This window comes from Branchiostoma lanceolatum, chromosome 13, assembly GCF_035083965.1.
Source record: "Branchiostoma lanceolatum isolate klBraLanc5 chromosome 13, klBraLanc5.hap2, whole genome shotgun sequence".
Classification (NCBI taxonomy): domain Eukaryota; kingdom Metazoa; phylum Chordata; class Leptocardii; order Amphioxiformes; family Branchiostomatidae; genus Branchiostoma; species Branchiostoma lanceolatum.
In genome coordinates, this window is record NC_089734.1 from 12,947,122 (window position 1) to 12,972,313 (window position 25,192).

At 40.0% G+C, this 25,192-nt stretch overlaps 1 protein-coding gene across 1 annotated transcript in view; it reads left to right on the top strand.

Annotated features, from left to right (window-relative positions):
* The window catches only part of LOC136447647 (SCO-spondin-like), a 52,630-nt gene that overhangs the window by 14,557 nt on the left and 12,881 nt on the right, over positions 1–25,192 (top strand). The window contains exons 11-34 of the mRNA XM_066446686.1: positions 931–1,052; positions 1,392–1,510; positions 1,957–2,095; positions 2,907–3,076; positions 3,811–3,937; positions 5,952–6,056; positions 7,151–7,308; positions 7,714–7,850; positions 8,698–8,823; positions 10,725–10,839; positions 11,457–11,646; positions 12,471–12,565; positions 12,925–13,192; positions 14,706–14,832; positions 15,306–15,505; positions 15,832–15,956; positions 17,077–17,186; positions 17,855–18,004; positions 19,085–19,178; positions 19,835–19,881; positions 20,329–20,442; positions 20,817–20,930; positions 21,939–22,061; positions 23,885–24,001. Coding sequence (XP_066302783.1) covers positions 931–1,052; positions 1,392–1,510; positions 1,957–2,095; positions 2,907–3,076; positions 3,811–3,937; positions 5,952–6,056; positions 7,151–7,308; positions 7,714–7,850; positions 8,698–8,823; positions 10,725–10,839; positions 11,457–11,646; positions 12,471–12,565; positions 12,925–13,192; positions 14,706–14,832; positions 15,306–15,505; positions 15,832–15,956; positions 17,077–17,186; positions 17,855–18,004; positions 19,085–19,178; positions 19,835–19,881; positions 20,329–20,442; positions 20,817–20,930; positions 21,939–22,061; positions 23,885–24,001 — 3,192 coding nt within the window. The remainder of the gene's footprint in view (positions 1–930; positions 1,053–1,391; positions 1,511–1,956; positions 2,096–2,906; positions 3,077–3,810; positions 3,938–5,951; positions 6,057–7,150; positions 7,309–7,713; positions 7,851–8,697; positions 8,824–10,724; positions 10,840–11,456; positions 11,647–12,470; positions 12,566–12,924; positions 13,193–14,705; positions 14,833–15,305; positions 15,506–15,831; positions 15,957–17,076; positions 17,187–17,854; positions 18,005–19,084; positions 19,179–19,834; positions 19,882–20,328; positions 20,443–20,816; positions 20,931–21,938; positions 22,062–23,884; positions 24,002–25,192) is intronic.

Below are 25,192 nucleotides of genomic sequence, written 5' to 3' on the forward strand. Positions count from 1 at the left end.
AGAAAAGTGCAAGACGTCTGTGCCTTGGGCATGGTATTGGAAGGTGGAGCCCATCCCTCTACTTCCACAGCCTTTTACTCCCCCAACCAAAGTCAGGTATCCATTTTTACACCTGGGTAGAGTGAGGAAAGTCGTGTAAAATGCATTTCCCAAGGGCACATCATCGGTGGCATGTCACGCCAAAGGGGGATTCGAACCAAGGACCTCCGGGTTTAAACTTTACTAGCACAGCAAAAGTAAAGTTCCAGAAGAAGAAGATTGTTTTGTTTTTTTAAATCTTTAAGCATTTAGGGCCAAGAAAGAAACAGAAATGATGTGTGGTTCTGAGTTTTGGTCGTTTATGCAGGCGTCATTTGCCACAGAACGAATCAAATATAATTTCGGAACCACAGTTCTTATTCCGCGGTCTACTTCACCATCAGCTTAAGTGTGTACTTTGGTCGTTTTCAGCGATCTGTATCTGTATCTGTATCTGCATAGCCGGTATAACCGCCCCTCGGCGTAACACACCAGCTTCGCAGGCACACGGCACGGCAGCAGCTGGTTATATCACACTGAACGGCCTATCACACCTAAGTTTTGCACATCTGACTGCAATCGTTCTTTGAAGCTATTTATTGAAGGTGTTCCTACAGCATCTGATGACAACGAGTTCCATTCTACTATGGTTCTCGGGAAATACGAATTTTTGAACACATCAATCCTTGGTTGATAACTCTCGTACTTAAAGGCATGACTATTTCTTGGCCTTTTCTGGGCTGGTATTAGCAGATAATTATCAGTCGGTACATCCACAAGTTTATTAGTCATTTTGTACATCATGCAATGCCTGGTCATTTTTCTCTTGTCTTCAAGTGACTTCCATCATGGTGGCCAGCTGTGGCTTTTTAAAATGCCAACCTAAGTTGACACTTCGGTTTTGTTTTTCAGAGAAAACCTGTCTTAACGGGAAGGAGTACACGGAGTGCGCCAGTATGTGTCCCGTGTCCTGTCAGACTGCCGCCTTCGCAAACCTCGCTCAATGCAAGAAGGACTGTGTCAGCGGCTGTCAGGTCAGAACAGCTATTCCTTCAGTAATTGAATTTATGAATTTGTGTTTAAAGGGGTTGCGTTTACCACAGCAGCCTTGTCCTGTTATCTATGATTTATTGTAATTGTTCTTTTGAAGTACGCATTAGCCACATTTGAATGTTCAAAAGAAGAACACGTTTCGGTAGAGGAATACGGTCCCATATGTGACTAAGCCCCCCTCCTCATAGATGTTCATAACTGTAGTAGATTTTCTTGATAGTGTGCTAAGAACCTTGCAAACCAATGTAAGCACTAAAGTGCCAAACTGATGAAAATACAATCATACAAGGATAGAGTATTGTTTTGTGGTTCCTTTGTAGTGTCCAGAAGGTACGTACCTGGACGAGGGTCAGTGCGTCTTGGCCGAAGAATGTCCATGCTACCATCATAGGGAAAGATTCACCACAGGTGATGTCATCAAACAAAGATGCAACGAATGGTAAGATGTCAACACAATATATATTAACCTCCATTAACATTAATCCGCCGGGTCACATAAATCCGCCACTTTTAAAAACATTAGCTTTGAAAGATCTCTAGTGCAGCTAGGTATACACAGTTTAGATATACAGGAGTGCATTATACTGGGGGACGTTGGGTTGGAGATCCATTTGGACGTATCTTTTCAGGGTGGCGGAATTATGAACCCTGGTGGAACTATCTATGTTAGTAGATGTTACAGCTAAGAACAAAACATCAGGGAGCATTTAATCAATATTACTCACAACGTACACCATGTTATTAAAATGACATACATTTAAAGAGCGATGCTCTAGTATTGCCGGTGCTTGCACCGTTGTGTGGCCCAAGGGCAAATGAATCGGAGATCGGCATCGCTCTATACACCACATTTTCCAACTTTAACTTTATAAAATTTTTCCTCAGCATCTGTATGGAGGGTCGATGGATCTGTTCCGAGGACAAGTGCCCGGGAACATGCATAGTCTTCGGAGACCCACACTACATAACGTTCGATCAGAAGTTCTACACGTTCCAGGGCAAGTGCGAGTACACACTCGTAGAGGTATGTGATATGTACAAATACCTGCCAATATGTCTTTACAGACTCTGCTATATTCATAAGGGAAATAATACCTGAATCTACTTTCTACTGGTAGTATAATGTGATGAGGCGGGGGATACAAGTTTGAGACCTTGTCCTTCCCATTGCAGCGCCTCCTAGTATAACTAGTCAGTATTGCCATGAGGAAGGTAGTCCAAAAATTGACAGGTAATTGTTGTTACCTGCTTAAAAAATGGAGGAAGTGTTTTGGTCTGTCTGTTTGCGTGTCCGTCTGCGTATCTCTCTCTGTGTGTGTGTCTGTGTGTGTCTGTGTGTGTGCGTGTGTGTGCGTGTGTGTGTGTGTGTGTGTGCGTGTGTGCGTGTGTGCGTGTGTGTGTGTGTGTGTGTGTGTGTGTGTGTGCGTGCGTGTGTGCGTGTGTGTGTGTGTGTTTGTGTTTCCGGATATTCGTGGTCAGCCTAACTGAAGAACCCGTGGATGGATTTTAATGATATTTGGTATGTGGGTAGGTGTTAGGAAGACGAAGGTCAAGGTCAGCTTTGAGCCACCTTGTGCGTGACCTTGTTGGTTGAGTACAAAGAGCTTTGATTCCAGGTGATTAATCAATCAATCAATCAATCAATCAATCAATCAATCAATCAATCAATCATTGTCCTTTATCTTGACTGGAATGCCCTGTTGGCCTTGGCCGCTCTTCCTTGAGGTCCAGCTTGGGGAAGGGGGTGTCACGGGAACACAAATAATAAATAGGTTATTACAGACATAGATAAATACACCCAATGGAATAACATATGGATGTCTTAATTTTTTAAGGACTTCATGGATGGTAAGCTGCTCATCACGTCCCAGAACGAGCCGTGCGGCAGCAGTGGAGGGGTGTCCTGTACCAAGTCCGTCACGGTCACTCACCACATGACCACCGTCACCCTGAAACGCGGCGGGGCGGTCACTGTGGACGGGAGGGACACTGCCATTCCCTTCAGGTAACCGTTTACCCTGGGCGCCAGACTTGTACCCGGTCGCTAGCGATTTGCTTCGGCGGCCCAAGAACAGTCTGTCCGCCCGGTCTTAATCAACGCTCCGGGGAGTTGTAGCCCGTGGGAGTGAACCGCGCCCCTTCCCGGCTTCAAATCCCCCGGTGCGCTAATTAGGGTTCTGCGGGCTGGGGTCTCTGTGCCGCCGAAGGAACTGACTACAAGGTACCGGCTAAAGGGAACCGGCTAAAAGGCCCGATTAACAGTCTGGAACCCAGATACATTTCTGTGAAATGACATTAATAAACATCGAAGTACAAGCCAAGGAGAGCATTTTTCAAGCCAAGGAGAGCAAAAAATGGACGTGGCCCTATAATTCTCGATGGCGCCATCATGAAGTCATACTGATTTGCATAAATTATCGCATTGCAATAAGGTACCATCTGAAAAAATCAAGGCCCATACTTGACTAAAATGGTATTTTTAGAAGACCCCAAAACTCGTCTCAGGCACCAACTGGATCTGTTAACGTGTCGGCCATGTGGTTTAGGCTGTTAACTGAGAATCTAAAGGTTTTATGTTCAAATCCATAGCAAGTTCTATTGTTTTACCCTTGAAAAATGCACTAAACACGAATATTCACCAACGCCTCAGGTGATAATGATTAACTAAGCTGTGGCTTGGAACGTCCTTTTGCGTCGCATTGTTTCTTCTTCTAACGTAATGCTATTTTTTTCTACTAGGAATCAAGACATTTACGTGAAGAGAGCATCGTCCATTGTCACGGTTCTGGAAGGATTTGGCTTCCGAATCATGTGGGACAACATTAACCGTGCCTACATTACACTAGACACGGTCTACTCTAATAAAGTAGGTGACAAGACATTCATTATGTAGTTGGAAGTATTTCAAGATAAAATAGTTTTGACAAATTTACATAGAATTGAAGTGGCGAAAATAATGGTTCACTACTGTAAACATCATTCTACAACTTGTCCAATAGAATGGAAGAGTTAACGGTGGCGAAAAGCTTTCGAGGGCCTAGGGTTGAGTTTACATTTCTCATAACGTGCTGCGAAATGACATTAAATACTAACATGGCTGAAAAGCGTATGAATTGTTGTGGTTTGGGTGAAAATTGAGTTTGGGTCCGAGCCTTACTTCCGGGTATTCATCCGCGTTGAAAGTAATGCGTCCCTTTACCCGAGATTGACCTTTGGTTCTGTGGGTGATGTTAAAGGCATCCAGAGCATTTTATGAGGCTGGAAACGTGAATAAAAAACTCGAATTTCTAGTCATGCCTACACATAGTAAGTTTCAACAAGAGTTCTACGACCTCATACCAAATGATCTTAACCTTTATGACTGACGTATTGGGAGTGTTTCTCATCAATTATGAATCATACCAGTTGGTCGTCTTCACCCAAATAACATAAGTTGTCCAAAGTATGACTATGAGCTAAACAAAGAAGGTTACGCTAACATTTATCATCAATTATGCAAATAAGCTCCTTATTAGCATAACTTGATTCAATGGTGTTCACATTCACACTACTTCCAAATGCCACAAGTATAATTAATGTTAAGTAGTTTAACATTAATTATACAAATTAGTCTACATTTGCATATTTCTATCTATCAACATTCCTTTCTTCCACAGTTACAAATTTGCATATTTGAATAGTCATATCATGGAACACAGCGGGTTTTTAAATTGCCTTATTAATTATGCAAATTAGAATCTGATTTGCATCATTATCATCCAATCAAACAAAGCACCACGTAAGTTATAGAGTTATAGTATTTCTCATTAATTATGCAAAAGCGGTCTTCATTTGCATAGTTGATATGTATTACTATTTCTCTCTTCGTCGGTCATGTCACATGTTTGAGAGTCCTATCATGGAATTTGAAGGATGTATCAATTTTCATCATTAGTTATGAGAACAGGGTTCATTAGTTTAACAAGCCGCTAGGGGGCCCAAAATCTAATCATTTTCAGGTCTCACCAAGACCTACCAACATACCAAATATCAAGACAAGACATCCAGTCATTCTTGAGTTATGCTGGTCTTCTTATACATACAAACGCTACCCTATGAATAACCTTCTCGTCGAAGGTAACTACTTGCCTTGAGGAACAGTGCAATTTCACAAGATCAAGATCTAAAAGTCAGTGAGAAGCCAATTTGTGCCAGCCAACACGTTTTACAGTCAAACACCCCTGGCCCAATGGGAATATCTCCTTACTACTCCTGTAGCACTTCCCCTACACCAGTAACACGTTCCAGCTGGTACCCAGCACAGACATTCATACAATATAACACATTTTTACACTTTTCTCGTTGATTATGCAAAGTACTTCGCCCAAAATCTAATCATCTTGAGATTTCCCACATACACATCAACACACCAAATACGACAACAATCCATCTAGGCGTTCTCGACTTATTCTGTTCACTAACAGACACACAGACAAGCATCAAAACATAGACTTCTTGGCGAAGTCAATAACACTATACTATTTACATATCGACATTGGCATTGTCCATCACAATTAGCGGTTCAACCAATGAGATAGTGACTGCATGTCAGTCAAATATTTGCATTTTAATGTTTTAATTTTGCATTTCTACGATTTGACGGAGGTGGGCGGGGTTATGGTACCGGTCTATCTACACTAGGCGCGTGAAACTAAAAGACCACCATGTAGCTTATTTTTGTGCCGCTTTTGAGCGATAAGAAATCCGCACGCAAATGTGGTAAACAGTGGCATTAAATGTAAATCTCATAAAAATTACAGCAACTAGAATATTCCAGTTTTCACGCCCATAAATGCTCTGAGTGCCTTTAAGGATGAATTTTGTTATGAAATTACTCCCAGGTGCGAGGTCTGTGTGGCACGTTCAACTGGAACCAACATGATGACTTCACCACACCGGAGGGAGACCTGGAGACCAACGCAGTGGCGTTCGCCAACAAGTTTAAGGTATTGTAGCTTTGGCATCTTCACCCTTTGAACACGTCACCCTCTTTAAATCAGTACCCCTGTCGCTCCACGTTAGCTCGCTCGCGTAGGGGCCCTGATCTTCAGCACCGGTAGACATGGTTCTGGTGACATCACCACCAAAACAGCTTCAGCTAATCAGAGGGTTTGCTAAACCTCATCTGAAGCAAAAGCGCAAAGGACGCTGGGAAGCTATCAACAAATCAGGTTACCTCTCACATCGTTACTTTAGGTTCAGAACAAATTAGAAGATCAGGGCCCCTACGCGAGCGAGCTAACGTGGAGCGATAGGGGTCCTGATTTAATGAGGGTGGAACACGTATGATTCAATTTTTTTCTTAATTTGGCCTGACAGTAATGAGCATATTATTGTATAGTAGGAATAAACGAAGGGCACTCGACAGCTGTAGACAGCCCTATATTTTCCTGGGCCAGCCACTTTAGACCAATCGTGCTAAGCCCCTCACGCCCAAGTTTCGAGTATAATTTTACAACTATTACCGGTAAACTTTCATATCATGTTTGAGCAGAAGTTGCTTCAGGCTTCAAATCAGAATCAATCTATATCATTCTAACCAATGCAACTCCTGTACTGACTAATGCTTAGGTCACCTGTCCAAAGCGGGGCCCGGTCGGGCAACAATTACTCCTATCTATAAATTCTGCAATTAATTGATATGCATTTTCATTTTCATCGGGCCCCGGCTTGGAAATGTGACTCTTGCATAACAAGTGTTTGTTAGTTAAAATCTTCCCACACCATTCTTGATAAATAGGGCGGTGTCCATCTCCGTTTCATAGCCCTGGGCCACACTGTGGTGCAATCACTGTAGCAGGGGGCTAGTCCACTGGCAGTGAAGTGTGTTAAACTTCCATACAGTTTCAGAAGTATGTACCATTATAAAGTCTATGGTATGACTCAATGCGCCTCTTGTCCACAAGTGTCCTACCTGGGGCTTGAACGCCAGTCCTTCTGGTCCAAGTAATTTGAACCAGATGTGGTGAGAGACAGAAGCGCAGACCAATACACCAAAGGGACACCCACGAATAACAAGTGATCTTCGTCATATTCCTAGCTTCACGTCGAATGTCAGGACGCGACCCAACTGTCCTTCCACCCGTGCGACACCTACACACAGATGCGCGACTTCGCCGTGGAACGCTGCGCCATCATATTCGACTTCATCTTCCAGAGTTGCCACATTGAGGTGGACATGAACCCGTACTATGACAGGTAAAAAAAAATCCAGCTGCAACTGCGTTTCAGGAACGCCAAACAGTATATCATGTGGCTATTTGACAAATATTCCGTGAACTCAACGAATTTATCTCTGGAACGATCCACGCATGCGTAGTTACCATTCAGACGTCCTATAGGGGGCCCACGTCCTAATCTCTCAACAGAAACGGCGGGCGGTATAGACTTCCCGGCACCTTTGACCAACAGTGACGTCACGTGTCACGTCACCTCATTCAAATTCTGAAGAAGACTGCAGTAGCGCAGATGCGCTTTTTATTGTATGGTGAGAAATGTGTTACCTTTATGTTATAGAAATTGATCGATACTAGTATAAATGGTAAACGTTGAGTATATGTTTAGACCAGTGTACTAAAAGACGTTGTGGTTTTATGTTTTTAGTTGTCTTTACGATGTCTGTGGATGTGAAGATACAGACCAGTGTCTCTGCTCTGCTGTGGCCACCTACGCGTCCGAGTGCGCACGCTCGGGAGTTGTCGTCGACTGGCGGCAACACGAACTAGTCAAAGAAGTTTGCGGTAAGCTTGAAATGTTACGCACCACTAGACGTTGCACCACTAGAATTTGCACTACTAGAAGTTGCACACTAGAAGTTGTACACTAGAAGTTGCACGCTAGGTGTTACACCATTAGAAGTCGCACCACTAGAAGTTGCACCACTAGAAGTTGCATCACTAGACATCGCACCAATAGACGCTGCACCATTAGAAGTTGCACTACTAGAAGATGCACACTAGAAGTTGTACGCTAGATGTTGCACCACTAGAAGTCGCACCGCCAGAAGTTGCACCACAAGAGGTTGCACCACTAGACGTTGCACCACAAGAAGTTGCACCACTAGAAATTGCACTACTAGAAGTTGCACACCAGAAGGTGCACACTAGAAGGTGCACTGCTAGAAGTCTAGAAGGTGCACGATATGATGACCAACAAAGTCTTCGCAATGACTCCAGGTCAGCTAATGTTAGCCAAATTTGTCAATGTTTTTCAGTTTTATTCATTGCTCTTTTCGACGATTGTAGTCTGGGTGTTAAAGAAAGGTAAAGCAGTTTTATCCCCCGAAAATCACAATGTATAGCAACGGCCATTATGCAAAAATATGACGTCGTTGTGATATGAATACTCACTGAAAATCGTGGGCGGAGTTTTTGTAGGCTCGTGAAACTAAGACTATCATCGTACAGCACGATTTTGCGTGGTTTCAAAATTCGAAAACACAGAGTATGAAATTATTATGCAAATGTGCTTAACAATGTTAGTAAAGAAAGATTTCAGCATATTTACAATTCCATTTTTCGCCCTAATATTGCTTTGGCTGCCTTTAAGCATTGTTTCTAAATGCATGTCATTGTTTCTAATTCACAGTTGTACAGTGTACGGGAGGACAACTCTACAAAGAATGCATGGACTCGTGCGGCCGCGGATGTTCAGATCTGGTTTACGAGGAAGAGTGTCTCCTCACAGCGGAAGAGGTTCCTTGTGTTGCAGGATGTAATTGTCCTGGTAAGACATTAGGCCAGCTAGAATTGCCATTGTTGTCAATGAATAGAATACTTATCACTTAGGCCACAGCAAGTAAATTTTATGGATGACATCCTCCGCAGACTCAAAATTAATGAGATAGGGAGAAAAAAAACAAGGTGGGCAAAAAAACAAACAAGATTCCTATACATGTATTTTCAAATTTTGAGATCATAAATCTTGTTAAACAAGAATTGAGGCGACAAAATATGATATCACGACCAACAGGTCTTTTATTCCTGTATTCAACCAATGACGTTTCATATATAATATAAAACCTCCTTGATTCAACAGTAAATATGTCGTTGGAGATGTGTATATACCTCAATAGACGAACTACAACAAATGCAGAAAAGAGCTTGTTGTACCATCATCAGAAGCAACTGCACTGGGTATTCATATGTAATGAAACACCTTGTGCATACATCCCAATTAACTACAACCAAGGGCATTATATAATGCAAGGCATATTTGCCAATTTTTGGCATGTTGACCACCGTCGGACCACCATTTTTTTAGAAATCAGGCGAAAATTGATGAGCGCGCTGATGTCACCCCTAAAAATTACTTGCTGTGACCTTAACTAAGTCCTTGGAAGACCATAGTACTACGTTATCTTGATCTTGGATCATGGTACCCGGTCCAAGCGGTCCAAGAATTGATTAAACAATGTATTGCTTGTTCCCCGATACCCATTTGTTGCTTTTTATTTCATTTTTGAGACACCTATTCCATAAATGTTACTTTTGGCAGTGAACGTATTGACATGCCTTGGACATTGTCATTTTGTTCTGCTTCGTTCTGTTCAGTTTTTTTACAGCATACTACTTGTAGGCTCTTCTATTGACTATGAATAATTGGAGACAAGCAGCTACTGATGTAAATAAGAGCCTATCACCGTAAATTTGCTCTGTGATAAATCACAAATCTTGGGATATTTTACGTCATGCAGTTTTTACCAGTCTTAGACTATCCAAGCCGGTGAGAAATGCAAACATGCTGACACACACAGCGTACGGCCTCTTACAAACCAACAAACATACAAACAAACTAGAAAGGCCGTCATTTGCCCCTGAGCAAATACATCATGTTTCGCCCATACTCCTCCTCATTCAAGAAGCGGGCTGTCCCAAAACACTTCTCAAATAGAAGTACCCCCTAGAATAGAAGTGCCCCCCGGACAAATCTTCAAAATCTAATATAAGTACCCCCTGAAATATAAGTACCCCCCGGAAAATTTCAAAATTGACAGTCAAGGCAAACTGTGTCCATACAACTGTCCGAGGAAAATAAGATAATAAACAGGTAGGTTATATCTATTCAATTATGCCAGTCAGGACCATACCTATTATGTATATAGATATTGAACAGAATAACTGTACATAGCTTGTTCAAATCATGATGATTTTCCTCATCACTTCGATAACATATAATTAATGTTGAAAAATAAGGCATAGGTTCCCCGCCATGATCCCTAACCGGGGGCCACGGTGCTTTCAAATTCAACAAGTGAAAATGTACATGACACATGCATTTTCTACTTGGAACTTGAAGCAAGTGATCAAAGAAAATTGTTGTAAATGTATATCATTTATCATCTTTACCTCCACACCAAATTTCAGGTCGGTTGGCTAAAAATGGCGGAGTTGAATCCATTTGAAGATTTGTCAGGAGGAGAAGAAGAAGAAGAACATGTACAAAAACAATATGTTGAGCCCATACCTATGTATCAATTGGCAAACAAACAAGCAAACAAACAAACAGACAGACAGACGGACAGACAGATACCCTAGAACAATACCTCTACTGAAGACAAACCTCTTTCGCGGAGATAAAATGTACTTTTGTAATGCATTGGTCATGTTCCACAGACGGAATGGCGCTGAATGATGACGGCCTGTGTGTGATGAAGTCCATGTGTCCGTGTAAGGACGGCGGCAAGGCGCATGCGCCGGGCAGCTCGATCAATAAGGGGTGCAACACTTGGTAAGTTGGTAATCTGGCTGAACACAGAAACAGGTTGGCATCATGTAAGAAAAGCTCCGCGTGTATTGTGATAATATGTCGCAATGTATATGTGTGTATAACACCTTGAAAGAATGTCGAGTTCTTTCCAAAGCATCTTGAGATTTAATGAAAGATTGTCATAAAAAATCTCAAGATTGTCTTGAAAGATCTCGAGATTTCGTACAATATCTTGAGATCTTTTGTATAAATTTGGACATTTTTTAAAATTTTAAACGAGGCGTGAAGAACCCCGCATTATGATCCGTTGTTGTATATTGGATATGTTACTTTTAACTGTGAATGAGCAAAGAGAGAGAGAGAGAGAGAGTGAGAGAGAGAGAGAGAGAGAGAGAGAGAGAGAGGGAGAGAGAGAGAGAGAGAGAGGATACATGTTTATCTTTTATTGAACAAGGGTAAACGTCCTTAGCTCGACCTTGAATGTAAAAGTACAGCGTTCTTTCGTTTATCTTTTTCTATTTATAGATATATGAATGCTGATGTTTTGTTCAGACACAGGCAGGTCAAAATCATAGATTTTTGTTTCAAAACTACGTTTCTTTGAAAATTCTGGCTTAACATTCCATCTGTTTCTCCAGTCTTTGCGAGAACGGCATCTTCAATTGTTCTGACCACGATTGCCCGGATGTGTACGAATGCCCGAGGAACCTCATCTACCGTGATGACGTGTCACCTTGCCCTTTGACCTGTGACAACATGGTCGAAGACGAATACTGCAACCTATTCAAACAACCGGGTTGCGGCTGTCCCGACGGCATGGTGTTAGATGTGAGTAATCAAGAAAAAAATCATTGTTGAAAATTTTGATCAAGAGTAATTCCTGTCAGTTGATTTCGTCATACTTATTTGCCATTGATGTTGTCATTATTACTTCTGTTTGATATCAATATTCTATCTGTTACTATTTGTTATTCTGATATTGTTTTCATATATATTTTCGTAGTTCAATTTTGTTTCCACTTTTACCTAATAACGTTAAGCTCCTTTGGGATACGTGACTTATGTTTGTAATAATTTCTGAACCTTTTCTGTTTGTATTATGCATTATTTTGTATTGTTTTGTGAAATACAATAGAAATTTGAAAAAAAACCTACTCTTGATAAATAACTACGATGTATACACGTAGAAGTGAATACCAATAGCATAACATGCAATGTAAAATTTGTACATTTTTCCCTTGTATTTTTTTCTTTAGACATACTAGTCTGGTACATTTCAAACCTGTTTTGAATCTTAGCTCGTGTCCACGGCTCGTGTCCATGCTGCTCTAGCTCTTGTTTGCTGCTATTAATATAGTTCCCCTGTCGACTGTCGAATATTCAGAGAAACTGGAGCTAGGATAGTCCAGCGGCATAGCTGAGAAATTGTGAAAATTTGTCTATAAGCACCAAATTTGGCACGCATGTAGTTGAATGCATTCTTAACAAATATAGATATGGAGGCATCTCAATTTCTGCCCAGAATTAATCTTACGGGATTTTTTTGCCATTTCCAGGCAAAAAATGTATACTTTTGTGAAACAGACAGGACACCACGTCTTCTTTCCAACTGCTCAAGTTTGCTTTTTTTGTTGTTCTGCTTTACACTTTAGGAGGACTACTGCGTTCTACCAGAGAACTGTCCCTGTCATCATGGCATGCAAAAGCACCAGAGGGGAGAGACCATCACGAAGGACTGCAATACCTGGTAGGTAGTTTTGGAATCACCCACCATTAGCAGGGCTGAAACCCACCCGTGCGTCACCAGCAAACAGCTTTCAGCCAATCACAGGAATGGCACAAGCTCATCTTGTGCGAAAACCGCAGGTCGCTGGGAAGCTATCAGCCAATCAGGTTACGTTTGACATCGCTACTTTGGGTTCAGAACAAGATAACGGCTGTTTGTGCCAAATAAGGCCAGCTCATTAATTATTCATGAGCAACTAACGACTGTTTGTGCCAAGTAAGGCTAGCTCATTAAGGAAAAACAAGAAAAATAACAAAAATGGTAGTGTATGAATTTATTTCCCAACCTGATGATACGGATGATGTAATCTTTCCTCACAGTGTATGTAAAGGCCGTCACTGGGAGTGCTCCAACAACAAATGTGCAGGAGTGTGCATCGCTAGTGGTGACCCCCACTACATAACGTTCGACGGGAAGTCCTACTCGTTCCAAGGCGGCTGTAACTACATCCTGAGTAAGGACATGGTGACTCACGAGTTCACCATCACGGCGGAGAACGTGCCCTGCGGTACAAGTGGCGTCACCTGTACCAAGTCCGTTACAGTCGACATAGGCGGTACCATCATCCGCCTTGTAAGGGGAAGAAGGGTAAGGGAAACTACTTTTTTTTTGGTGTAAAGCGAAGGGCAAGCTATTTCCCTTCAGCTCTGTCGCGACAATTTGTGGGGTCGTAACGGCAGGGCTTTCGGCCCAGAACCCAGCGGTCCCGGGTTCGAATCCCCTGACGCCACCGATGTTGTGCCCTTGGGAAAGACACTTTACACGACTTTCCTCACTCCACCCAGGTGTAGAAATGGGTATATTGTTCTCTGTACGTGGCACTGTTGAAATAAGTTATGAAAAAACTTGAGTGCAGTGCCACGTCGACCTTGTCCATCCAAAAACGACGTAAAAACAGTTGTATTAGCATGATAGTAGGTCACCTTGATGGGGAGTCTCATGCATGCGACACTAATTAGCCAGTCAGTCGAAAGTTTCCCACGAGGATGGACGGACAGAACGCCATTGCCGTAGCCATCGACTCCGGGAACAAAATACTTCACTTCTTCGAATTCACCGCCCTAATCTTTCGTGCGTCTAAGCTTAATTCTGGATTAGGGGTGGGTACCGGTACAGAATATTCCGGTCAGGTTCAGGTCTAGAGGGTCAGGTCCAGGTCCGAACCTGGACCTGTACCTAATTATAGTAGTGCAGCAGTACACCATATTTTGGAGAGTGATTTACTTGATTGCAAGTATTATATGCATGTGTCGGACAATAACGCCATGTCTGGAACGATATAATTTTTTTAGGTTTGCACTGTCTTGAAATTAACTATACTCTCCTCGCCGTGTGTTGACTCATCCTTTGGGTGTTTCTAGCTAACATCTTCGAAAAAGAGCAACCACGATTCGTTGAATCTGCTGTTTTGTATTTTCTTAGACCACTAACATTATTGTATTTTTTTATGTGACCGCCTGCTGGTAGTCTTGTACTGTGAATTTTCTAATCGGTCCAAAGTCCGGTCCACTGATTTTTTCCGGACCGTTTTTTTGGAACGGTCCACACAAAAATACCGGTTTTGTACCGGTACGTGTACCGGTACCCATCCCTATTCTGGGTGGTTTTAACATTTAGCTTTCTAAGGTAGCTGTTTGGTAGCAAATTTGATTAGATTACGGGGTCAGGCGTCAGGGATGAGGTTAATTATTTTCTACACAGTAACACTAACACAGAATTTTGCCATCGTGCTAATCTACAATTTAAAAAAAAATCATCACACGAATGATATCTTGACTCGGGCCAAAATCAGGCATCAAATGAGGATGAAAATTATTTTAGTTTAGACTAATTTTCATTTTCTGAGTTCATTTGGAAAAAATATAACGTTACAAAAATATAACGTTATATGTATCTTGAAAATTTTATCCGATGCGCGCGTATGAACCATTGATAGATTGAAAAAAAGTTATTTCATATAGGTGATTATCATGACTAGTTTAGGCTGAACTGTTTAATAGAAAAATGTCAAGGTTTGCTTCTGTATATTTGTATTTCACTCCCCATACCATAGGTATGAGTAGAGTGAAATATATTGTTTTTGTTCCCTTTTCTACCCCAGGTGACAGTGAATGAAGTCCCTATCCTGCCTCCCAAGGCGTATAACGGCACAGGATTGGTCATTCACAAGTCAGGCATCTACGTCATCGTGTCAAGTGTCATGGGCCTGGAGGTCAAGTGGGATGGACGTATGTTATCTACTGAACTTTTCCACAGGAGCAAACCAGAAGATGAACACACACACACAATCAAACACGCAAACAAACAAACAAACAAACAAACAAACAGACAAAAAATAAGCGTAATCCATTATAGACAACTTGCACTTTCTTCTAACACACAAAAAGAATGAGACACACCGAATTTTCAAGTTATCTGGTATTATTCCTCAAGGATAACCGAGAAGTATAATTTCCGGAAGTCTGACGTGAGCACCGGGTCAAAGGTGGCGGGAAGTCTGTAACGACCCCCGTCTCTGTTAAATGAAAGTTGAACCTTCACGATAAAATATGAAACATTCCAATATATTCAACAAGTAAATAAAATCCGTTGTCCAACATACCTCAGCAAGGATCACACCAAATATAGCTTTTTTTCCATTTTCAAAAATAAATCAAGTAACAACTGGCCTGTTTTCTTCTATATTTTCTCCCTTCTACAGAGACTCGCGTATATGTCAAACTGGACCCTGTTTTCAAGGGTAAGGTAGGGGGCTTGTGCGGAAACTACGACGGAGACGCTGAAAACGACTTCACGGCTCGACAAGGCGGCTTGGAGCACGTAGCGTACATGTTCGCTGACACTTGGCGAGTCAGCACGTCCTGTACGGAGACTGAACCGTCACCCTTGCACCCTTGTAAGGTAACAGCGCACAATACTTCCATGAATAGTTCCATCAGGTTGACAAAGGCTTGACAACATTTATATATATAATATGCTACTTTACAACATTTATATACATAATATGCTACTTTATTACTAGCCGTGGCGACGAGGAAAGCTGCAGTTACTATTTTTGAAACTTTATACAAATCATAAACGCACCTCCCTTCGTCGCCACGGCTATATTATGATGTTTTCTAATTTTCTCATGCCGTGCATGGTTTTGTGCATTTCTCCTACGGAGAACTTTCCTGTGGTTCCCTGTACAAAGCTTTGGTAAAAATACATAATCTTTGTCATTAAAGATCAGTTCACGAGAGACCTGGGCGAAGAAGATGTGCGGTGTGCTAACGGGGCCGATGTTTGAGCCGTGCCACAGTACCGTGCCGTATGAGATGTACTACACCTGGTGTGTGTATGACACCTGTGGGTGAGTTGGGCAATTCCTTTTAAAGGCATCCAGAGCATTTTATGAGGCGAGAAACCTGAATAAAAAAATCTCAAATTTCTAATCATTCCTACACAGAGTAAGTTTCAATAACACTATACCATTACATATCGATATCAAAGGAGCAAAGATTCGATGTCGTTGTGTGGTGAGAACTGATAGAAAATCAAAGTCCCTAAATAGACTGATCCTGACTGTCCATCACAATTAGTGGTTCGACCAATGAGAGAGTGACTGCGTGTCCGTCAAATATTTGCATTCTTATGTTTTAATTTTGCATTTCTACGTTTTGACGGTGGGGCTATGGTATTTACAGTATTTACAGTAGGCGCGTGACACTATATATTGTAAGATGTATACTATGCGTGGTGTGTGTATGACTGGGGGAAGAGAAAATGTTTGTGCAAAGTTTATAATATACCCTTTTGTCTTACTCATGAAGGTTTTGGCATGCTAAGTTATATGTTATAAGATGTACTACGCGAGATGCACGTATGACTCTGAATGCGAGTTGGGCGCGGTTCAATAGTTTCTTTCAGCAAGTTTCTAATGAGAATGAATGAATAAACAGGGTCTTCTTTTTTCAAACAATTGATAAAGACAATCTCTAGAAAAATGGGCCAAGAGAAGAAGTTAGACATTTACCCTTTTTTTATCATGGTGTTTTGGAACGGCATAAGTAATACGTTGCCATTGAATGGTTTGAAATATTGACGCTATAAGTTGTCATCGGCCCATCATTTACATTATTGGCAGATACTTTGTTTGTTTGTTTGTTTGTGCCTTTATTTAAACTCGAAAAAAAATGCTCCAATCGGCCATCAGGGCCGCTTTTCATGGAGGTCGAGATGAGCGCATGTCAAGGGGTCAACATAACAATAAATAACTAAATACTTGGTCAACCAAGGTGACTAAGGGTGGTATTAGACTATTATTATGAATATTCATAGCAGAATTCTAAGCAGTCTTCTCACAAGATTCTTACTAAGATTCATATCTACATGGCACCAGTACCTGGTAACAACTGTTAACTCCTTTGAATCACAGAAAGAACAGTTTACACCGCCATAGTAATGTATGCACTACTAATGATTTCCCCTAGATGTGACTATGGTGGGTTCTGTGAGTGTCTGTGTACAGCTATCTCCCTGTATGCCCAGATGTGCAGTGATAACGGCATCTACATCAGATGGCGCTCTCAGGAGATGTGTCGTAAGTCTTCCTATAACGTTACTTGTTGGTAGTAAGTCTTTTAAATTACTTAAGAATTGATTATTAGGAAGAAGCCAGAAGGAACTATTAGTGCACTGTTTTACAGAGACCATTATGCAACTTAAAGTCCAAACCCACCCACACATTCTAGTTTGACCGTTTACATTTTATTCAAGGTGACAGCTTGAAAATGGAAGAAAATGAAATATGCATACAATGTAGATCTCACATGAAAAGTTTGTTTGATTTGAGCTTGACACACGTTAAAAAAGCTGCTAGGGGGCCTCAAACCTATACAACTTCTTTATTACATCACAAGCTATCTGCCACCCCAAAATCAAGACCATAGCACGTCCAGGTCAAAAGATACAAAAATTGAAGTTCTGCTGCAGTACGAAGGTCACATACCAGGGGGCCCAAAATCAACCTTGAATTTTGACTTCACAGCACCCGCCCACACACGAAATATCATTGTAATCCATCCAGAGGTTCTTGAGTTATGCTGACTATAATAGTCCGGAAACACACATACACACACACACATACAGACAGACACACACACAGACACTCCAAAAACAATATCTCCATTTTTCATGGAGATAAAAAACCTTTTGATTGGGAAATGAAGTACAGACATGAATGTAACCCATGTTTACCTCCCTCCCCAGCCATGCAGTGTGACAACGGGCACGTCTACGAGGCATGCGGCCCCGTTTGTCAGGACACGTGCCGTGACCTTGGGGAGACCCCGCCCTGGTACTGTGAGCGGAGCACCTGTGTGGAGGGATGCTTCTGTCCCGAGGGATATGTAGATGATGGTAAAATCACCTTTCTGTTTTCTTTCACGATTGATAAAAAAAAATAAAATTCGCCAAACATCGATATTTCAAAATGATCTCGTTGACACTCGTCATTCGTTAAGTATTACTATCATGTACATTCCTGCAAAGTTATATTGATAAACATTGAAGCACAAGCCAAGGAGAGCGTTTTTTTTCTAAAAAAGGGGCGTGGTCTTATATATCTTGATGACGTTTCATGACATCATACTAATTTGCATAAATTATCACCTTGCTATAAGGTACTACCTGAAAGTTAATGTTAAGGTTGAGGAAGGTTTATAAAGCTTAAGAAAGGGTTTTTCAAAAACATCCCAAAATTCATCAGCCACCCTTCAACAATACCTTAAAAAGATAGGAGCAATTGAAATTTCAGAGAAGTTAAGATTTTTCCTTAATGTACCGATATCATACTGTAAATTACTACGTGGCATGGACTACTTTTTTGGATAAAGATGCTGATATTTGATCCACAAAACTGTTTTTGTCTCTATGTATTATTGTATTGTTTGCATGCATGTATCCATGGCCTCTTTGAAAAGCAGGGCCCTGGTGAAAGAAAACAGAAATAAATAAATGAATGGATAGACAAGGAATGCGCTATAGTATAGAGGAACTTTTGAGAAATTATATAAAACCGTTAATGTTGGCATCATAGCGCTCCATTGAGTTTAATTTCTGATGCGGTATCATTCAGAATTAACAAAATATTTTTGCGGCTTCCTTTGAAATCTGAGTCGGCAACATTATTAGGTATCAACTTTATAGTGGATACTATGTCGCCATTCAGCTGATTATGGTAGAAATATTAACATCATCGTATTGACCCACACATATTTTTTAGTCTTGCTTTGTTTTAAACACACCGCTTTGTGCACTATTTAGTTACAAGTTTTTGTGTCTTTGAACATTTTCTAACAATTCTAAAAGGCTTGGTAAAAATCTGTCACCAAAATTATTTGCGTGGAATACAAATGGCTCTCTTTTTGATACCTGTCCTTGGTGCTGAATGTGTAATCTTTAAGTATTTTGACTGTTGTTTTTTTGTATCCATACCAGGTGCTGGCTGTGTAAAAGCCACAGAATGTGACTGTATCATGGATGATGTTTCCTATCCTCCTGGAACTGTCATCACCAAGCACTGCCTCAACTGGTAATGTTGGCTATTGTAAGATTAAGTAGTGTGATTTTGTAGATTAAATGATCTCATCTGTCCCTCAGTCTAACTACTTGACCATTAGATACACCTTTCATCCCCTCCTAACATGAAATCTAGCTATTGCAAATCAGTTTACGTGCCTAATATTAGCTTTGTTGTTGTTGGACTTTTATTTGCCCTTGAAAAATGCATGCTTGGTCTTAGAATGGCTGCTTGTCAAAGGGTAAAGACAATACAGAACAAATACCTACATAGAAATCATGTCGTCATGATTATTATTGACTATGTTTTATCCTAAAGTTTGTAGCTGAATGAAATCACAATTGCAATAAGAATATATATATATATATAGGAAGATACATCAGGAACATTTTCTAACTAGGCTTGGTAAAAATCTGTCACTAAAATTATTTGCTTGGAATACAAATGGCTCTCATTTTTATACCTGTCCTTGGTCCTGAAAGTGTAATCTTTAAGTATTTTGACTGTTTTTTTTTTACAGAAACAGTCTTATTTTGGACAGTTTTTTTTAAAAAGAAACATTCTTATTTTGTAACAGTGACCTTATATTCTGGATTTCCATAACACTGAATAATTTTACTTGTTATATAGTTAATAATGATGATGATTTAATGTAAGTGTATTTTTAGCACATGCCTGGATGCGAGGTGGGACTGCTGGGGAGAGTCATGTGAAGGTGTGTATGCAATGCCCCCTATCTAAATCATCAGGAACTGCATGTCTTATGATAGTTTTCAACTGACCAAATTTTAAAGCAATTAAGCTCACATATTCTCTTTGTCTTGAAAATGAACAAAATACCTAAATCTCCAAATCTGCGAATACCTTAAATTCAAAGCAGTCTGTCTGTCAATTGTAGATGTCTTGTATCACATTTGATTTTGGTTATGACTGTCTATCATTTGTATATGTTTTCTTCTTGTATTTTGATTTTAAAGTATCAATGTGAATGGACTCCAGGAAGAATAGTGTAAGATTGTAATAATTGAACACTAATGGATATCCCAATTAAACAAACAAACGACGCAGCAAATACCAATCTCTAGAGTGCTCTTGGCTGCCATAATTGACATCAATTCAATAATATCGACCTAACCTGGACCATTCTAACACCTGTCTTTAGTACCCACCTGTAAAATCGGAGAGTTTACCTGTGAGAATGGCCGCTGTCTCCCGTACGGCTGGATGTGTGATGGACAGGTAGACTGTGAAAATGGGGAAGATGAAAAGGACTGCGGTAAGATATCTTTTGTCCAAAATATATATGATTATAGAAACACTGCTCATTTCAGTTGTGTAAAGTTTTAAAAATGTAGTTATTGTAGATTTGTGGAATTTTACTCCTTTCCTTTGGTTCTTAATGCATGGATCCGGATATTGTAGAATTTTTACCCAAATCTCTTGTTCATTTAACCATTGTGCAAAAGAAAGTTAGAAGCCCTTTATAACACCGTTACAACATGCAGTGTATAGGCAGCATTCATCTTAGTCCACTGCTATAGTACTTAGATTATAATAAATAATTTGAAATCGATTGTTTTAACATACATGATATGATTATGTTAGGCTGTGTAAAATATTAAGAAGATCTTGTTTTGACCACACCTGTAGTGTATGAGTGTGAGGTGGATGAATTTAAGTGTGAGTCGGGAGCCTGCATCAAGAACGTCTACCGCTGTGATGGCATCACCGACTGTCGAGACCTGAGTGATGAGCAAGAATGTCGTAAGTTTGTAGCCCATGATAAATACAGCAGTGCGATACCCATTCTTGATGTTGTAGCCCATGATAAGAGCAATAGTATGATACACACCCTTGATGTTGTAGCCCATGATAAGAGCAATAGTATGATACACACCCTTGATGTTGTAGCCCATGATAAGAGCAATAGTATGATACCCACCCTTGATGTTGTAGCCCATGATAAGAGCAATAGTATGATACCCACCCTTAATGTTGTAGCCCATGACAGAAACAGCAGTGTGATACCCACCCTTGATGTTGTAGCCCGTGATAATAACAACACTGTACAGTATGCCCGCCCTTGATGTTGTAGCCAATGGTAAGAACTGCAGTGTGATACCCACTCTTGATGTTGTAGCCCATGATATAATTATGTAGAAACAGCAGTGTGATACTCCAAAAAAAGAATGTTGTAAGTTGTCAAATATTATGTTTTTGTTTGCTTGTTATCATTTACTATAATTGCAAATCTTCAAGTTTGTGCCTTGAAGGTTCCCCCTATTGAAACCCCTCATTTGATGGTTGTGGATCAGAATTTCGTTAGACTTATAATATGTTTGTAGGAAAACGACTCATTAGATAAAGGGTTTTATTGAGACGTTGTCAAGTATGTCTTGGACACCTTTATTTCTGATGCTGCAATAATTTGTAGATTTCTTTAAATTTCCCAAGTATTGTGGTCTTATGCTAGCCTATAGAATTACATTGTATGAGTATGAGTAGTTGTTGATGATATATGGACTTTAATTGTAACAGGGAACAACTAGCTGACAAGCTCTGTTAATGAAATCTTCATTTTGATTATCTGAATTATTTCAATCTTGACAATCTCCCTTCAATGTTCTAAAGTACAGGTTTGATTGGTTGGTTGATTGATTGATTGATTAATGATCATTTACACTCTGTGTTTAAGCATAGGTTAAACCTTCCTGAACAAATTTCTGTGCCTGTTTGGTGTCAATCACACTTCCCGTGACCCTTGAACTCCAGCCCCCCCTGCCTGTGAGGAGAACGAGTTCACCTGTAAGAACGGGCGCTGTATTCCTGGCACCTTCGTCTGCGACGGGGACCATGACTGTGGATTTGACGACAACTCTGATGAGGAACAGTGTGGTGAGAACAATGTTCCAGAATTTTTTAATTCAGTTACAAGAATATTCCTCAAACAGTGACTTAAAAAGAAAGGTAGCGAAATACGCACCTCCATATTTTCGACGTCTTCTGTACATCTTGTTCACGGAGTGACCTAGTCTCGCGAGAACACGAGACTAGGCCGAGACATGTGAAGATCTTCCTGCCTCCCCCGCCTTCTTGCGGAGTAGGGGTAAGTATGACTTGGGCAGCTTCCAACCTCCGGTACGGTTCATCCCAGCACGTTCCAACTGGACTGCCTCTTTAATCTTTCTGTAAGAATTACGCGACTTCAGAAGTTAAGTATCTGTGGCTTTGGCAAGTCAGAAAAAGTCCAAGAAAAAACAATTTAAGGAAATTCTTTGTTCTGGTCTAGCAAAATATCCACTTTCCAGCGAACAACAGTGTAGCACAAATCTCCCATAATGAGGTCAAACGTTCTGATATGGGACCAAACCGAAAGTTTCTGACGGCGTCGTCTCCGAATACATGGCTTTCTTGACAGTGTTCTGAATACATTAGTCTGTCAAGTTTACATTTCTTGCTGTATTACTGATGATACTTATAGGATAAATCCCTATTCGTTTTTGAAAATCCGGAGTTTATATTTCTCCCGGATTTAGATGAAGAAACGTTATACACATGTTCATGGATGACAGACCACTGGGGTAATAGATATGCAACAATGACAAAACCTATACAGGGCATGTATACACTATCAAAAATCTTTTTTTTTTTCTTCTTGTTTTTCTTGTTTTCTTATGTTGCGAAAGATTTTCTATTACAAAGGAAAAACAAGAAAATTCAAGAAACCTTCTGGGAAGTCTTGTCTATGTCAATTCTTATACACAAGGAATTTTTTCTTCAGTTAACTTAAACCAAGAAAGTTTAAGAAAATATTTTTAGCATGATGTTTTCCAATAAGAATTTTCTAGAAAAATAAGAGAAAATTGCTTTCTCTGGCTTGATATAAGATTTGTTTTTTGTTTCGTCAAATTTGAATTCTTACAGATTCTTCTCATAAGTTATTTTTTCTTGAAAATTTGATTCCACTAGAATTATTTTCTTGAACTTTCTTGGTTCAAGTTAACTTAAGAAAAAATTATTAGATGCAATTCTTGCTGAGAGAAACATTTTCTTTGTAGAAGGAAAAACAAGAAAAATAATAAAAAAATTGGTAGTGTACTGTGTCTGGTAGGGTCTATGTTGCCATGGTAATGATCTGTTTGCCCAGCGTTATCCAGAGTTCTCTGCTTTTCCCAGCATGCAAAGGGATCCATGAACTGCCCTATGAAATGTGCCATGTAATTTGAATTCGAAGAAATGGAAAGGCCCTAACAATAACCTCTATCAAATAATTGCTGGTGTAATTTTGTCCTGTTATATAGATCTGTAAGAATTACCTAAAATTCTTTTTTAAAGGCATCCAAAGCAATATTAGGGGCCAAAAAATGGAACCAAGAAATGCTGAAATCTTTATTGTAGTGGCATTTACTAACACTGTCTAGCACATTTGTGTAATAACTTCATACTGTGAGCATTTTAGAAACCGTGCAAAAAACATGTCATACAATGATACTATTAGTTTCACGAGCCTACAAAAACCCCGGCGACGATTTTTAGTGAGTTCTCACATTACAACGATGTCGTATTTTTTGCACCATGGGTGTCGCTTTGCATTGTGATAGTGTTGTTTGAACTAATCCTGTGTAGAAATGACTAAATAAATTGACTTTCAAACTCCGATTTTTGGGCCATAATATTGCTTGGGTTGCCTTTAAAATTTAAATATATCTTCTTTACAGCGTTCAACTGTGACACCCCCCATGAGTTCTTCTGCCAGGCTGGGATCTGCCTCCCTCTGACACACAGGTGTGATGGTCATGATGACTGTGGCGACATGAGCGATGAATACGGTTGCAGTGAGTACAAATCTTCATTTCAATTAGACACATTTTCATCTTCAGAAATAAATCAGGTACATATTGTCTCTCCTGTTTTAGAAAGGAAGGTCCAAGAAAACTGAACACAATTATGATAGATGTAAAGAATGCAAGACGTTAAAGTAGAACAGATAATAGCACAAGACTATATGACAATTCAAAATGTGCTGTGCTCACCTGTATCTGTTAGTATCTCCTTCATGCTAAAACAATAGCAAGGGTTGCCATGACTCAGTGTGTATGTTTGTGTGTTACTACACTACCAAAAATCTTTTTTCTTATTCTTTCTTATTTTTCTTGTTTTCTTGTGTTGAGAAAGATTTTCTTAAACAAAGGAAAAACAAGAAAATTCAAGAAACGTTCAAGGATGTCTTGCCTTTGTCAATTCTTACACCAAGAATTTTATTCTTTCTTGTTCTGAATTGAACTTATTTTCAGAAAATATTTCTAGCATGCTGTTTTTCAATAAGAATTTTCTAGAGAAATAAGAAAAATGTACTTTCTCTGGCTTAATATAAGATTTGTTTCTTGTGTCAAATCTGTATTCTTACAGATTCTGCCCATAAGTTTTTTCTTCTTGAAAATTTGAATCTACTAGAATTATTTTCTTGGTTTCAGTTAACTTAAGAAAAATTCTTAGATGCAATTCTTGTTTGTGCTTGAAACATGGATTCTTGTTTGTGCTTAAAACAGGGATTCTTGTATATAGAATAATATTCTTGCTGACAAAAAAATTATTTGTAGAAGGAAAAACAAGAAAAGTAAGAAAAAATGATTTTTGGTAGTGTATGTATCACAGTATGTCATACTCTGACTAAATGTCAGCTATCTATCTATCTCAATTGCTACATACACTAATTCGTTGTCGGTGATCTTGTTGTCCACAGTCTGTACTATTCACCAGTTCACGTGTTACTCTGGAGAGTGCATTTTACGTTCCAAGGTATTCTACACCTTTTCTACCTTCTAACATGCTATATATGTAGTACCTAGTACAGCATTGAAGTTATCTTTAGTTAGTTAAAATCCTCCCACACCATAATTGATGTATAGGGCGGTGCCCATCCCCGTTTCATAGCCCTGGGCCACACTGTGGTGCAATCACTGCAGCAGGGGGCTAGTCCACTGGCAGTGGAGTGTGTTTGACTTCCATACTGTTTCAGAAGTATG